Here is a 15108-nt window from a genome sequence, read left to right as displayed (position 1 = left end):
AAAAAGGAAGTGTTAGTAAAGGCTGGGTTATACAATTCTGGTTATAATACAGAATTTAGTGGTGAAGGGGACTCTAAATTATTTAACCATACCAATTTCTTAGTGAAGAAAGTGAGCATGCCTACAGTAGGTAAGTGACCTCCCCAGGACTTTTAACCAGTGATAAGTGATAGAGTTTGTAGGAGGATCTCATTCCCAGTGAGTCAGACACCATGCTTGATTAATCACATCTATCTGAAAAAAACAGAGTTGTCGAATCTTCTAGAAGGTTGAGCATATATTTTCTGATGAATTTTTTTTTGAATTAGGGAATGACAGTGGAAATATTTTTAGGGATTGTTGTGGCACTAACCGCTGGGGAAAAATAGAATATTTTGACTAAGATAAGCTTGAGGAAAATTATGTTTCAACTCAGTGTGACTTTTTAAAGCAAGAGAAGCACTATTGTTGTCTGCGACCAGTCTTTTAGAGGAGACACAGATGGACATGGCAGGCTGTAAAAGAAACTAGACTTTAACCAACACGTAAAGGATGCCTGGGTGGCTCAGTCTGTTAAGTGTCCGACCCTTGATTTTTGTTCAAGTCATGATCCCAGGGTTTTGAAATTGAGCCCTACATTGGGCTCTGTACTGGGTGTGGAACCTGCTGGGGATTCTTTCCCTCTCCCCCTCCCTCTATCTCTCTCCCCTCCATCTCTCCCCCTTTCCTTTTCCCTTTCCCTTTGTCCCCAGCCCACCCCTGCCCTCCTCCCAACTCATGCACTCTCTCTTAAAAAAAAAATCAACCAACACATAATATTTTTTTCCAGTCTCTCACTCTCTCATTTTTCAAACACTTTTGACTTTATTAAGGAACATACACAATATTGAAAGCTTGGTATTTAAGAATTGGTTAAATGTCTTTAAACTGCTAATGTGTCCAGTACTTCTTTATGTATCTTGAAAACTACGTATCTTTAACATATCTTCAGTCTTCTAGTAGCCTAGTAGAACTTTTCAACGTAGATATCAATAAAACTCCCTGGATTTTCCTTGAGATTTTCTTTTTCCTGTGTCCTTTTTTTGTTTATGCAATTTGTATCGCTCAGCCATTGTTAGAAGATCTTTAGGGACTCTCTGATTTGCTCGTTTCAGAATTTTAATCAATTCAGTGGCGATCTTCCAATCATTTTGAGTCATGAGGGTAATTGATAAACCAGTCTTCCCTGCTCTTCCAGTACGCCCCACTCTGTGTACATATTCTTCAATATTGCGCGGGAAGTCGTAATTATATACGTGTGTGATATCATTAACATCAAGACCTCTGGATGCTAAATCAGTAGCAATCAGTATTTTCACTTTTCCACTTCTGAAGTCCTCCAATGCTCGTTCACGATCATGCTGTTCTCTGTCGCCATGCAGTGACTGCACTGGTATGCCTTGGATGCTCAAATCACTTGATAAGTCATCAGCAACAAGTTTTCTGCTGACAAACACGATGACTTTGTCTTGGGGTGAAAGGTTCTGCAGGAATTCTTGGATAAGAGATCGTTTTTCTTCTTCTGTGGTAATGATTACATTTTGCTTCACCGTATTAACAGCAACTAGATCCAGAGTACCAACATAAACGATCATAGGCTCTTTCAAATAAGACCGAGCAAGTCGACGAATGGTGTCTGGCCAAGTTGCACTTGTCATAACAGTCTGGCGGTCTGGGCGCACATCTAGTAAAATCTTCATTATCTGGTGTTCAAACCCCAGATCTAGCATTTTATCTGCTTCATCTAAGACTAAGTAGGTTATGCTTCGTAAGTTGACAAAGTTATTCATTTGCAGATCATTTAGTCGTCCAGGAGTTGCAATAATGATATCTATGCCTTTGGTAACATCTCGTATTTGTCGTTCTCTACTTCCGCCACCATATATACAAATACTTTTAAGACCTTTATATGAATACTTAGAACATTCAGCTTCCACCTGAAGAGCTAATTCTCTAGTGGGTGTAAGGACTAGCATGCCAGGTCCATTCCTTTCCTCTCTGGATATTGGTTGATTATTGAGGTGGATAAACCCAGGCATTAAATAGGACAAAGTTTTGCCTGTTCCGGTTTGCGCAACTCCTATAAGATCTATTCCTTGTAGAATAATTGGCCACGCCTGTGACTGAATGGGCGTTGGCTTTTGAAAACCTACTCTTTTAATGCTTTCAATAATTTCAGGATAAGGATGGAAAGCATCCTCAAACAGACGAGTAGGATTGGGGATGGGGCGCTTTTCACCATCTTTCAAGTCGTCACACATTACGTCAAAATTTTCCTTTCTCCACAGGTCTACCTGAACTTGAGACAATGAGCTGGTTGCTTCAGATTCTATGTAAAAGTTTTTCTTAATTGGTGGTAAATCTGCCCATTTTCTTTTTTCCCACTCTACAACTTCTGCCCTAATTTGATCCCAATCTATCAGTGGCTGAACTTGCCTACCGCCAGTGTTATCTGGGCGAAACTCTCTTCCAGCAGAGGCCTGAGGTGCGGCACTATCGACATGGGACTCTGAATGGTGGCCTCGTTCTTGTTTTTTAACAAGAACATCTATAGCTGCTTTGGCCTTTGCTTTCATGTCCTTGGTGCCAAAAATTTTTACCTCCGCTTCAGAATCACCTTTTATGATCTGTATTTTGGTGTTTGTCGTAGCCTGGATGTCTTTTATCTTTGATCCACCACGACCAATCACCACACCAATCATATTGCTCCTCAGTCTAAAGCAGAGAGGTGGTTCTCTGGGGCTTGAGGCTCTAAGCTCCATGTAGTCGGAGGGAGTGCTCCAGCCTCTGCCGCTTCCGCCCCTTCCACGGCCGCCGCCGCCCCTGCCGCCGCTGCCGCCGCCCCTGCCATCCCAGCCGGCCCTGGAATCTCTTGAATTAGGCTCTGCCCTTTTCTGTTCTGGGGCCCAGGCCATTGCTGAGTAAGGTAAGACTGCTGTTGGCCTTTTGCCTACCTAGAGTGGGAAGAAGATGTGGTCTGAGGGCTCTTTCGCTTCAGACGCTTGACCAACGGACTATGGCGCCAGTGGATAGCAGTGCAGCTGTTAGGAAGGGAATTATTATGTGACGTAGTGGCACGGGCTTCATCGGGCTGACCAATCACAGGACTCGGTACTGGCCCGAGGTAGGCAGGCACCTGTGACGCAAAATTTAAAGCAACTCTGTAACATGACTTGTCGCTGGCGAGGGCGACCTTGGTCATGTGGTTAAGTAGCTTTACTCAGGATTTCCGCACTGTAAAATTATTTCTCCCTTTCCATTATAGTAATAATAAACAATTATGATTACTCTATTCTTTGGAAACAGTTCATTAAGTCTAGCTGACCCTCAAATGCTCACCTCTTATTTAAATTCAGTTCTTTCTAATATTTTGTAGAAACTAATGTTCTTTGTGATACAGTTTGGAAAATACCGCTCAGGATGAATATTGATTATCGAATGAATTTTTTTCATTTGATAGTTACACAAGACTTGTTCTGAGGAAACATGTTACAAGTCCCCTACACTTCTTTATGAATTATACTAGGAGTTTTAAAGCATTCCCAATATCTTTTAGTTCATTAACTATTAAAAAGGGAAATTTGTTTAGTGAAAAGTGGCTTTAACTGAAGAGTATACAGTATTTCCCTGTCTTTGTTTTCACCTTTATATTAAATAATAGTATGTAATAGTACAGAATTCCACACAATTCTAGACATGTTGGATATGTCAGGGTCATTTTGTTTTTCTCCTTAGTTAGAGAATGAAGTTGAGGTCCTGATATCCTTAAGGATTTGACTAGGAGTACTCAGCAAATCCTTGAGAGTCTAAATTGAGAACCATTTCTTAGCTTATAAACAGGGGCTCTCAATGCTCTACTGTAAAGTGACTTGGTTTTGCTTCTATTGTTTCATGTGGGTGATATAGGAGAATAAAAGGAGCCATGATAATGAAGTGAAATAAAGTCATGAAGTGGGGAGAAGGGTAGCCCTGTACAGAAGCAGTGCACTTTGTGACAGAATTCATTGTAGTGAATTATTGGGATTGAAGACTTGTGCAGGTATTATAGGTACTGAGAGATATTGTGCCTTCAGGGTCATTCCCTACCATTGGAGAAACTATCACCTAAATTAAGGGCCACCAGTGTGATATTCTTTGTTTCAGAAATCTCTGGAACAGGCTTATCTCCTTTCTGAAATGTTTCCATTAGATATTTACCCTGTGGGTTTTGGTTTGGTACATTAGTAACTTGCTCTAAAACAACAACAAAAACAACAACAACAACACCACCACAAAAGTATAAAGTTGCCAAGTAGATGCATTCTAGTGGGGCAGCTGGCTAAGAGGTTCTTAGAGAACAGAGGGAGGCAAAAAAGGAAGGGTTGGGGTTTCTGATAAAGTGTATCTGAAGAAAGGTAATGAAAGAGAAGATTGTGCTTAAGGCATTCTTCACCATTTTGTTTAGGGTGGTCCCTAATACTTGATAGGCAACAAGAAAAGAGTGAAATATTAAAGGCAGTGAATTGAGGTAATTTTAAGCCACTGTAAATTCCACAGAATTTTCCTGTAGATAAGTTAATGTTGATGTCCTGAAGCATTCCTGTAGGTGGGACTTCCTTAGAAACAATTTTGATAGTATTTTAATTTAATTTTCTTTGATAATCTAAAGCAACCTAGACTTGGGGAATTCCAGTTAGCATTAATAATCATAACAACTATAGTTGGTTTTAGATCTGTACAGCATTTTATAATTTATAAATACCTGTAGAAATGGTCTATTTGGATGCTAAGTATCTGGCTATTATTCTGTTCTGCAGGTGCAATATATTATGGCAAAGGTTGCCATCATCATTGCACACATTGGCGTATTTGTGCACAGAACTACGTAATATAGAGCCTAAAGAAGCGGCAGTGGTATGGGGTAGTAGTCAAGAACACAAGAGCCAAAATAACTGGGTTCTGCTCTCAATTCTGTCACTTATTAGCTGTGGGTCCTTGAGCTGATTCTAAGCTTCTTAGGCCTTGGCTCTGCTATCTGTGGAATGACACAGTAATATTTATATACACAGAGACACAGTTACATTTCTTGGTTCATAGTAGGAAGTCTCCAAATCTCAATAAACTGTGTTACAGAAACAGTAGGTGTATAGAGACAATTAAGGAAGTTCCCAAATGTCTCTCCAAGATTTTTCCTGATAGAATTTCCACTGTCTACATCAAAATGAAAATGAAGGTAATAAAAATGTGTTCATAAATCTAAATTAATTAAATTTAAACTTTCTAATTCATACTCTCCTTTTTTTGTAAAATATCCTTTAGAAAGTGAAATGAGGATCACAAATGATTGTTAAAGATCCCTACCGTGTCAAAAAAAATAAGTAAAACTAATGCCAGTAGCCAGATTTGATTTTGAAATGTTACTTGTATGTGAAGCACAAGAAATTGCAAGTGCTCATCTAGCCTATTAGCAAATAAACACACTTCAGAATGCTATCAGGTATTAAACATGATGGCAGGCCAAAATGTCTGGGAGGCTGGAGAGTTGAGGCAAAGCTCTCTAACGGATGTAGGTCTGTTCTGTCACTAGGAGGTGTGAAATTACAGATAGGAGGATATTAAAGTTTTAGGGTAAGAAATCAATGTGGCTTTGGGGAGGTGATGAGGGCAGCCTGGATGACTAGGACAGAAGATTTAGGTTAAGGACAAAGGAGAAATGGAGAAAAAAAATTGGGGTCAAGGGAAGGGAAAAGGGAACTTTCAGGAATTGAAAAGTTAGTCAAAGATGTTTTAAATTATTATGGTAAAAAAATGGGGGGGGAGGAATGAATCTAGAATGAAGGAGTTCTCTTGACACTGTCAGTATTAATTAGGGAAGCAGGGCTGTATGGGGAAAGCAGGATGCAATGAAGTGAAGAATGGGGGCTGTATTTGTGATATTTTAAGTATATTGAACTGAGAGACTTGAACAGAGTGTGGCCGTGCTAATTCAAGAAAGGAACAGCTAAAATGAGCAGGGACCCAAGTAGCAACTAATATTTTTAGTCCTAGTATATGCCAAACATGTAAAATACATTGTTTTATTTAGTCACCACAGCAACTCTGTAATAAGTGTTTTTCTCCTTTTCCATGTGAAAACATTGAAACTCCTAGTTGTCACATAGTATATCCAAGTTCATGCAAAGGTATGGTAAATAGCTGAGACAAATTTAGACTCATGTCTGATTAGCTTTAAGGCTTTCTCCCTCCACTAGACTCCCATCCGTAGCGGAAAGTACGCTTGATTTAGTGCCTGGTTGTAGAGATGGAATGAAAGGAGCATTTAGTCAAAGATTACTCAAACTGACAGGTTGGGGACTCTTCGAAGAAAAGAATCGTGGAGCTGTTTGGCAGGAAAGTTGGAGGGGAAGTCATTTATAGGGCAAGAGGAAGAGTTTGGTTTCAGACATGTCCATGTTGTGGTGGTTTGGGGAAATGGAAGTGGAAATGTGAAGTAGGACTGGAGATTTGGGACTCTAGTTCAGGTAAGAAGACAGGAGGAAAAGTAGAATAATCAGCACAGAGAGTAGAGTTGAAACAGAGAATGAATATTCTTCCCACCAAATAGAGAGTAATGGAAAACAGGTTTGAGAATATCTTCAGGAATCAGAGAAGACATATGATTAGATAATGAGATGGGGAGGACAGGAAACCAAGTGAGGAAATAAGAAAAATTCAAGAGAATAAGAGAGCATTATAGTAGAAAATAAGACAAGAGAACAGATTGAGAAGACCTGCTAAATAATGTAAAATACTTCATGAAGGACAAGGAGTCAATAAACTACTGAAGGTGGGAGAAGGAAATTAGCAATGACTTTCAAGAAGGTCTTTTTTGTGGCACGATGGAGAAACACATATTGCTAGGGAAGCAATTGGGAAGAGAGACAACTGGACCACTGGGGAACCCTGCAGTGCTGAGGAGAGAACTTTACATCTTGTACCAAAAGCTGAAAGGCACTGTCTTAATTTTTAAACAAGGCTTCTAGGAAACCAAGATTTCATGGGCAGTTACTGGGATTGTTCTGTTTAAGGATCCAGTGGATTTCAGTAAGATTACTTACCATGAATATTGGAAGAAAATGAGTTTTAATAGTCTTTCAAAATACATGGAAGGGTATGATGAGGGAGCGAATCACAAGGAAATAAGAACTATTCATTAGCAGTTTCAGAAAAGGGAAGTCTTTATAAAAGGAGGAATAGGGAATACTGGGAGTTCTTTCAAGGAGACTACAGTGCTTATTTTTAGCTACCCATTAAATCTTTCTATATCAAATTTAGTTTATTCTCCACAGGGTGGGGGAATGTATTATTTAGGTATATGAAGAAGTGAGGCTATTGATGTAATTAAATCTCCTTTCAGCACAAACAGTAAAAAAAAAAAAAATGTTGTAAGCTGATTAGCACCTGCAATAAGCACTACTGGAGAAAATCTTGCTTACCAACTACTTCCTACGGAAATTCTAAGATATTGGAATGAGTTTTAAAAATAATACATTTCAGTTATCCCTTGGCTCTGTTTTGAGTCATTTGAAGGGCTTTCTAGGACGATTTCATTTCTGATAGCTATGATATAGGTAAGTAGAAAGAAAAACAGTTATCTACAGTATTCACATTATATACAGAAGCCAAACAACAATCCTTAAAATCATGGGAATCTAGAGGTAGGAAGGACTGACTTGGAAAAGCATCTCTTCTAACCTTCTTATTTGCAAGTGAGAAATCTAACATTTACAGCAGCTTTGTCCAATGGGGACGTGATGTGAATCACACATAATTTTAAATTTTCTAGAGGCCACATTAAAAAAAATAGAAAAAAAATAGTAAAAGGGGGAGACTTCTGATTCTGGACAAGATGATATAGGCACATTTCTCCCTATTCCTTTTGCTTATTTATTTTATATATAAAACAAGAAAACTGAAATCTGGAGAGAAGAAGGCAGACCAACTAAGGATTTTGGAATTTAAGGAATGACAAAGTGGTAAGTTCCCTAGGTTTTTTGTTTTTTGTTTTGCCTCCCTTATATCCTAGATTGGGTGCTGGAGAAGCTGCAACTCAGAAAAACCCACAGGCACAGCCAAAAAAAAAAAAAAAAGTCCCAAGAAAAACCTGTTCTTTTAAGCCAAAGGACCAAGAAAGGAGCAGCCTATCAAGAAAGAAATCTTTCTGATAATAACTTCCCTGCTCGCTTATTGCAGAAAACAACAACAGCAACATAGCGCACTTCCCCTGCCCCCATCAACAAAGGCCTAGTGCAGAGCCTAGAGTTCCATCCACATCTGTTGGTAGCGAGGTCCTCCTACCTCTCCCTGCTGTGGTGATGTCCAGGCAGACCAAGTCTCCAAGACTGTATTTTCAGCACTGTGCAGAGGTGATGAGATGCCCTTTCCACACCCACACCCTCCCCACACCATTGTGTCAATAGAAACTATGTGGGGAGCCTGGAGTTCCACCCTCACCTAGCAGTAATGTGGCATACCTTACTTTTTGGCATACTGTACTCACATACAACATAGGTGAAGTCCTAATGGGGAGCCTGGACTCACACGTCCGCCTGGCAGTAAGAAGGTAGGGCCCAACTTCCCATACCAGTATGGTGTCAGTGGAGACTTGCAAAATTGGAGATTTAAATAATACTGAAATTCTCATAGTACATAAAATGTCTTAGAATTAAAAATCACCCACCATATTAAGAATTAGGATGAATGAGGAAGAACACATGAATAGATACCAACAATGAGAAGAAATGGGCAATGGAATTATCTGAAAAAGTTTTAAAGTTAACCATCATTTTTTAAAAAAGCTTCAGTGAGCACTTATCAACAAACTTGAAACAAATGAGAAAAGAAGTTTTAGCAAAAAGTAGAAGATACAATGAAGAACCAGAAATTTTAGGACTGGAAAATTCAATAATCAAAATAAACTCCCTTCGTGGGCTCAATAAAAGAATGGAAATGAAAGAGGAATGAAGTAGTTAACAGGGAGAAAAAAAAACCGAAAAAAATAACAGGGCCTCAGGAACCTGTGGACAATAATAAAAGCTCTAATATTCCTTGGAATTGCAGATGATGAGAAAGAACATGGGTATGAACAGATACTCAACAGAATAAGGACTGAAAATTCCTGATTTCCTAAAAAGCATAAACCTACAAATTCAAGAATATTAGTAAACCCCAAACACACTAAAACCAAGGAAATTCATGCCAAGACAAAGCATAATCAAATTTATATAATCTAAAGACAGTGAAAAACTCTTGAAAGCAGATAGAGAGAAATGACACATTTCCTATAGGGGGAACACCTGTTCAAATGATAGCAGATTTGTCATGAAAAACCATGGAGTCCAGAAAGAGGTGGCATAATATTTTTTCACATGCTGAGAGACAAGAACAATCAACCCAGAATTCCATATGCAGAGGAAATAACTTCAGAAATGAAAATAAGATCAAGATATTTTCAAATGAAGGAAAGCTAAGAGAATTTATTGCCAGCAGATGTAACGTAAAATAATGGCTGACACACATTCTCTACATGAAAAGGGAATGACAAAAGAAGGAAAGGAAACAAGGAAAAATATGGGTTAAATGCAATAGAGTAGCTCTTCTTGAATTTTATAAATGATGTTTGACATTTGAAGCAAAATCATGATAATGTATGATATCATTTTAAATGTATTAGAGGAGATCGTTAAAACAAGTATATTACAATTAGGAAGAGTAAAGAGACATAAAAAGAGAAAGGGTTTCTATGCTTGACCACACTGTAAAATAATAGTACTATAGACTGTGATAAGTTGCAGATACATAATGCGATACCTGAAGGAACCACTACAAAGCCATACAAATAAGTACGCTCAAAAGCAGTACAGGTGAATTAAAAGGGAATTCTAAGAAATTTTCAGCTAACCCACAGGAAGTACACACATGAAAACATGCTCAAAACTATTAGTCATAAGGGTAATGGTAATCAAATTCACAATGAGATACAGCTTCATACCAACTGTAACAGCTGTAATAAAAAAAGACAAATAAGGTGGTGAGGATGTGAAGAAGAAATTCGAACCCTCATACAGTTAGTAGAAATATAAAAGAAAGTGCGTTCATTTTGGAAAATATTTTGGCAGTTTTTCAAAATGTCAAATATAAAATTATCATAAAAACAAATAAGTAAATAAAGTTACCGTATGACTCAGCAATTCGACTCTCCGGTATCTACCCAAGAGAAGAACAAACATATTCACACAAAAACTTGTACGTAGATGTAAATGGCAGTATTATTTATACTAGTCAAAAGGCCAAAAATAACCCAAATGTCCATCACCTGAGGAATGGATAAACAAAACGTGGTGTATACATACAGTGGAATACTGTTCAGTAAAAAGGAACGTGATATTGGTGAATGCTGGTGTAGATGATCCTTGAAAACATTATGTGAGGTGAAAGAAGTCCATCACAAAAGACTACTTACCTTATTATTTGATTTACATGCAAAGTCTAGAGTAGGCAAATATACAGAGAGAAACTACATGAGGATTTCCTAGGGCTGAGGACAGACGTGGGAGGTGAGGTGGACTTGGAAGTGAGGCGAGAGGGGTAATGCGTAGTGATTGTTACAGAGTTCACAAAACTCTCTAAGTATATACAAAAAAACCCCATTGAATTGTTCACTCTAAATGCATGAATTGTGTGGCTGTGAACTATATCTCAGTAAATTGTTAAATAATATGTGGACCTATGTGAATCTTAGGTTCCTGAGCACTTTGCCCCCTTTCCTATATGTGAATTAAGTGCCTGCTCTAGTTTTCCCCTCTAAAAGCAATACAGTTGACAAATGAGAAAACTGAGGCACAAATAACATGCTGTTTTCCAAGGTTACACAGCTAACTCCTGAGCTCCACATAGCAAACTCAAACAGAAGGCAAGAAAAGGAAACCATTTCCAATAAACATATTCAGTTGTGATAATCTGGGATAAAAAAGGCAATCCGGTATGACAGAAGTTTTTATTGCCTTCCTCAGGGGTTTTGGAACTGCTTGTAGTTGATAAAGCCATTCAGAGTAAGGATTTGGGACAAGGGCTTATACTCAATTCTTTGCAGTGCACATTATACTGAGGGAGATAGCAGGTGACTTAAGTCTTCAGTAAGAATCATTGTAGGGGAAGAGGAACACAAATGACAATGTTAACAACTGCTGAATCTTCTCTTTGGGAGTTTATTGATATTCCTAAATGATAGGAGTAGAAAATTGATGGAAGAAAAGGTAACAGCTTTTAAAGGTGGATTAATTTGGCATGTTGTTTTTCTGTCATTCTTATTATAGCACTTGACAGGGAAAAAGATGCATTTGATGCCATTTACTCTTTTCAACATGGCCATTACTTCAAAAATATTATCACTTTTGATTTTTCAATTTTGGCCGAAATGGTATTTGATCTAGTTTTGTTCTCATTATGGAGTCTCTGTCTCAATTTGCTGAAAAAGATTGCAACCCCAGTGAAGTATGGCAGAAAATTAATTAATGTGTGTGGCTATTTAAAGATCATTCAGGGAGAACATCAAGTGGTATTTTCTAGACCGTCTGACTTTGATCTGAATATTCTTTTCTTGCAATGACACAGATTTCGTGGCTGCCAGCCGTGAGCTAAAACCTGGAAAATTTTGAGGTTTCTTGCATGTTCCAGGTCACAGAGGCTGGCGTCTTCAAGGGTGGGCCAGTGGGGAGAGGAAGTAGCTGAAGAAGGAAAGGGGGGTGGCAGTGAGGGAAACTAGCTTGCCTGTTGAGGATGACCCCAAAAGACAGCCAGCCTTTCTAATATGCAGTGTCCAAAACGCATGTTTATCTCAGACCACGTCCAGTTACGTGGTGGATAAAGGTGTTCTAATCCTATACGTAGCTGTAATTCACACAGCTGGCAGTACAAGATGTCTAGTATGAGAGGCTACTGTGGTTCTGGGCAACTTGCCAGAGAGCCTTTGGGATTATCCAACTTTCAGGAACAAATAATTGGTGAGGTGTCAGGACAGTACACAAGTAGGCTATGGTTCAGTGTGGGATCTTGTTGTCACTGGACTATGTGAACGTTGGGCAGAAGGAAACAGGATGAATGCCTCTTGTGGAGCCTGTTTCAGCATGGGGTGGGGCTTACGTGAGGCAGAGCCCATGTGGTACACTTGATACTATGTCAGTGACAGCAAAACAGATCCTAGCCCCATTGGAAAGTGGGCCAAGGTTGCTAATGGAATTCGTGTCATGATCAGGCTTTGTGGCGGAGCCACCTTTGGTGAGTCCAGGTAGAAGTGTCTCCGAACTGTGGGCTTACATGCACAGATGGCGTCAGCAATCATCATGGTTATGTAAGCAGTCACGTGCAGTACGATGACATAGCACGTGGCAATGGTGAGCTGAGACTGTATCATATAGGTGGAAATTTGAGTTTCACATCTTCTGCTTACTATTTGTATGACCTTGGGTAAGTTACTTAACTACTCGGTGTCTTGGTTTCCTTTGTTGTAGAGTGGGGTTAAATGATATTTATCTCCTCGGGTGATGATAAGGGTAAAATGAAACAACGCACTGCACGTGCATATCTTGCAAGAAAGATGGAATGTTTTCAGTTCCAGCGGTTCATCATTGTGCATTGTGATAGAATGCCTTGCTACTCAGTATGGTCTGCAAACCAACAGCATCACCTGAGAGCTTGATTAAGGAGCAGAATCTTGGGCTCCATACCAGTCCTCCTGAATCAGAATCTGCGTTTTCATTAAGTCCACGAGAAAAATCCTGTGCACATTAAGATTTGAGAGGACCTGTGTAATGGTTTACCTTAAGATGTGTATCCTGCTTATTAGCTGTCAAAACTTGTTGAAGTTAGTTAAGCTCTCTGAGTATATTTCCCCATCTGTAAAAAGAGAATAATTAACACGTTAGGATTAGGAAGAGCATATGAAGTAACATGTCAGAGTACTTAACGGTACTCCAACAGTGTATAGGCAATGTAATCTATGATTGCTAGGAAGTAATAATAAGTAATTTTCAGGGCTTTAGATGTGGTCAGCTATTGCCAGGCCTTTGACTTTATAAGTCTCACCATGATCGTAAAATAGATAGCAACAGAGCTTTAGTGAACTGGGCTAATTCCTTTTTCTACCCCCCCCCAGCTTTATTGAAGTATAATTGACTAAACTGTACATATTTAAGGTATACACTGTGATGATTTGATACACGCGTATATTATGAAATGATTATCACAATCATGTTAACACATCCATCACCTCACATAGTTAATATATGCCCCAGGGTGACTATAAATATGAGATGGCAAGCTTTTTCTGTAGGGGGTAGATAGTGATAATGTTTGGCTCTGTGGGCTCTCTGTTGTGACTACTCAACTCTGCCCTGTTAGTGAGACAGCAGCTATAGACATGTAAGCAAATGGGCATGCTCTGAAAAAAAAAAAAAAAAAAAAAAGAAATGCACAGAATAGATGGCATGGTAGATCAGATTATAAGGAAACAAAAGAGAAATTTGAGGCAGATCTTGGAGTTGATTCCGAGCCCTCTTCTCAAGGTCTTTTGGGGACCTAGGAAGGAAGCAGAGATGATCCTATCATTGGCTGTGTGTTGGAGCTGAGAAGTGCGGGGTGGGGAGGAGGGCACATCTTTTGGATGAGCTGAGTATTGCTTCTCATTAAACACCAAGGTTGTTGGCTTGGGAGTGGGTCTGTTCCTGGGGCAGTGTCTCCGCATTCAGTGTTGGCTTAGGCTTAGAGCCTTCCTAGCCCTAGTCCACTGTTAAAAACTTGCCAGAGAGTCACAGCATAGTTCCTGGAGACCATCTTAAACAATGTAGCTCGTAAAATGGTTGATTTTTCCATGGCCACACAGGAAAATCCTGGTGGCCCCAAATATGAGTCTTTGGTTTAAAAGGGAACTGAGCAGTAGAGTGTATTGGCATCAACTGTGTGTTTCTAGTTGGCAGGCTTGCAGGGCCTCTTGTTTTGAGCAAGGAAGGACAGGGGCATAAGCAGAGACCTGAGGGCACCAGGAGGATTGACCCCACTGTAGAAGCAGTGTATTAGGCTTCAGTACATTTCTGTTAAGAGTTGGACTGCCATTGTGTCCAGAGGATTCAGGCAGTGGGTGGGGTCTTGGTAGTGCAGATCTCTGGGGTGTCATTTTCCTTCCAGGGGAGTTGATTGAGATTGAGGCAGAGCCTGAGCAAGTGGGAAAGACCAGGCTCCAGCTCTTCAGGAAAGGAATCTGGCAAGGGATTTGGTGCCCCAGGCCAAGGTGGAGCAAACTCAGCACTGGAGTTGAAGCCCAGGAATTAGGGAGTGGGTGCACCAGTGGGAGCCAGGGGACAGCTGCAGCTCCGGGAGGCTCCTACTACTACCATCAGGCATGTTCTCATGGATGGCAGGTTGTAAGGGGGCCAGGAGTATCAAGTAGGGGCTGGCTGGCATGAAGTCCCAGATTCATATGCATAGTTTTGAGTTTTGGAACATGTCTGGATGCTCTGTTACCATACCTGTTTTAAATCTCATGACCTTGCCTACTCACTCAAAGGTTGCTGAAGATGTTCTTTTGTGAGAAAAAGGAAAATTCACCTGCATGCATGGTCAGTGGACTTTCGTAGCAGTCTGATTGTTGAGAGGATTTCCAAAAAACCTGTCGAACTGTAAAAGCTGGTTACTCTTGGGATTGCGTATCAGTCATGGTCCAGTGAGGAGGCAAAAAACTCTTAAGTGGTTTTAACAGGAAAAGTGTGCACCTAGGTATTAAGAATTGTTAACAAGGTATAACATTGTTAACTATGACACTAAACAGGGGAAAAGAAAACACTAAGCAATCAGAGAAGGAGAAGCTATAGGAAACAGCATCCACTTCTGGGGCTAGGGAAACCACAAGAAAAGACTAATTCTTAACACTTATTCTTAAAACTTAGCAGTTCAGAGGAGGGTGTCCCTGGAGTTAAACCCAGATCTTTGACGGTGGCACGCTGTGGTGGTTCTGAGGGAAGAGTAATGAAGCCGCTTGTACAAGGATTGAAAAATCTGCAAACTGCATTTAGCTGCTGT

The 15108-nt window shown here is 39.8% G+C and overlaps 1 protein-coding gene across 1 annotated transcript; it reads right to left on the bottom strand.

The window, feature by feature from the left end:
• Positions 1–1007: 1007 nt before the first annotated feature.
• On the bottom strand, positions 1008–10575 carry DDX53 (DEAD-box helicase 53). Its single transcript, XM_026480160.1, has 2 exons — positions 10557–10575; positions 1008–2935 (listed from the first exon to the last, which is right to left on the bottom strand). Exon 2 carries the CDS (start codon positions 2931–2933, stop codon positions 1008–1010), a length of 1926 nt encoding a protein of 641 aa, XP_026335945.1. The 5' UTR covers positions 2934–2935; positions 10557–10575.
• Positions 10576–15108: the final 4533 nt, after the last annotated feature.

Source organism: Ursus arctos, chromosome X, assembly GCF_023065955.2.
Source record: "Ursus arctos isolate Adak ecotype North America chromosome X, UrsArc2.0, whole genome shotgun sequence".
NCBI classification, from domain to species: domain Eukaryota; kingdom Metazoa; phylum Chordata; class Mammalia; order Carnivora; family Ursidae; genus Ursus; species Ursus arctos.
Note: the sequence above shows the minus strand (reverse complement) of the source record. Positions and strands in the feature narration are given on the sequence as shown.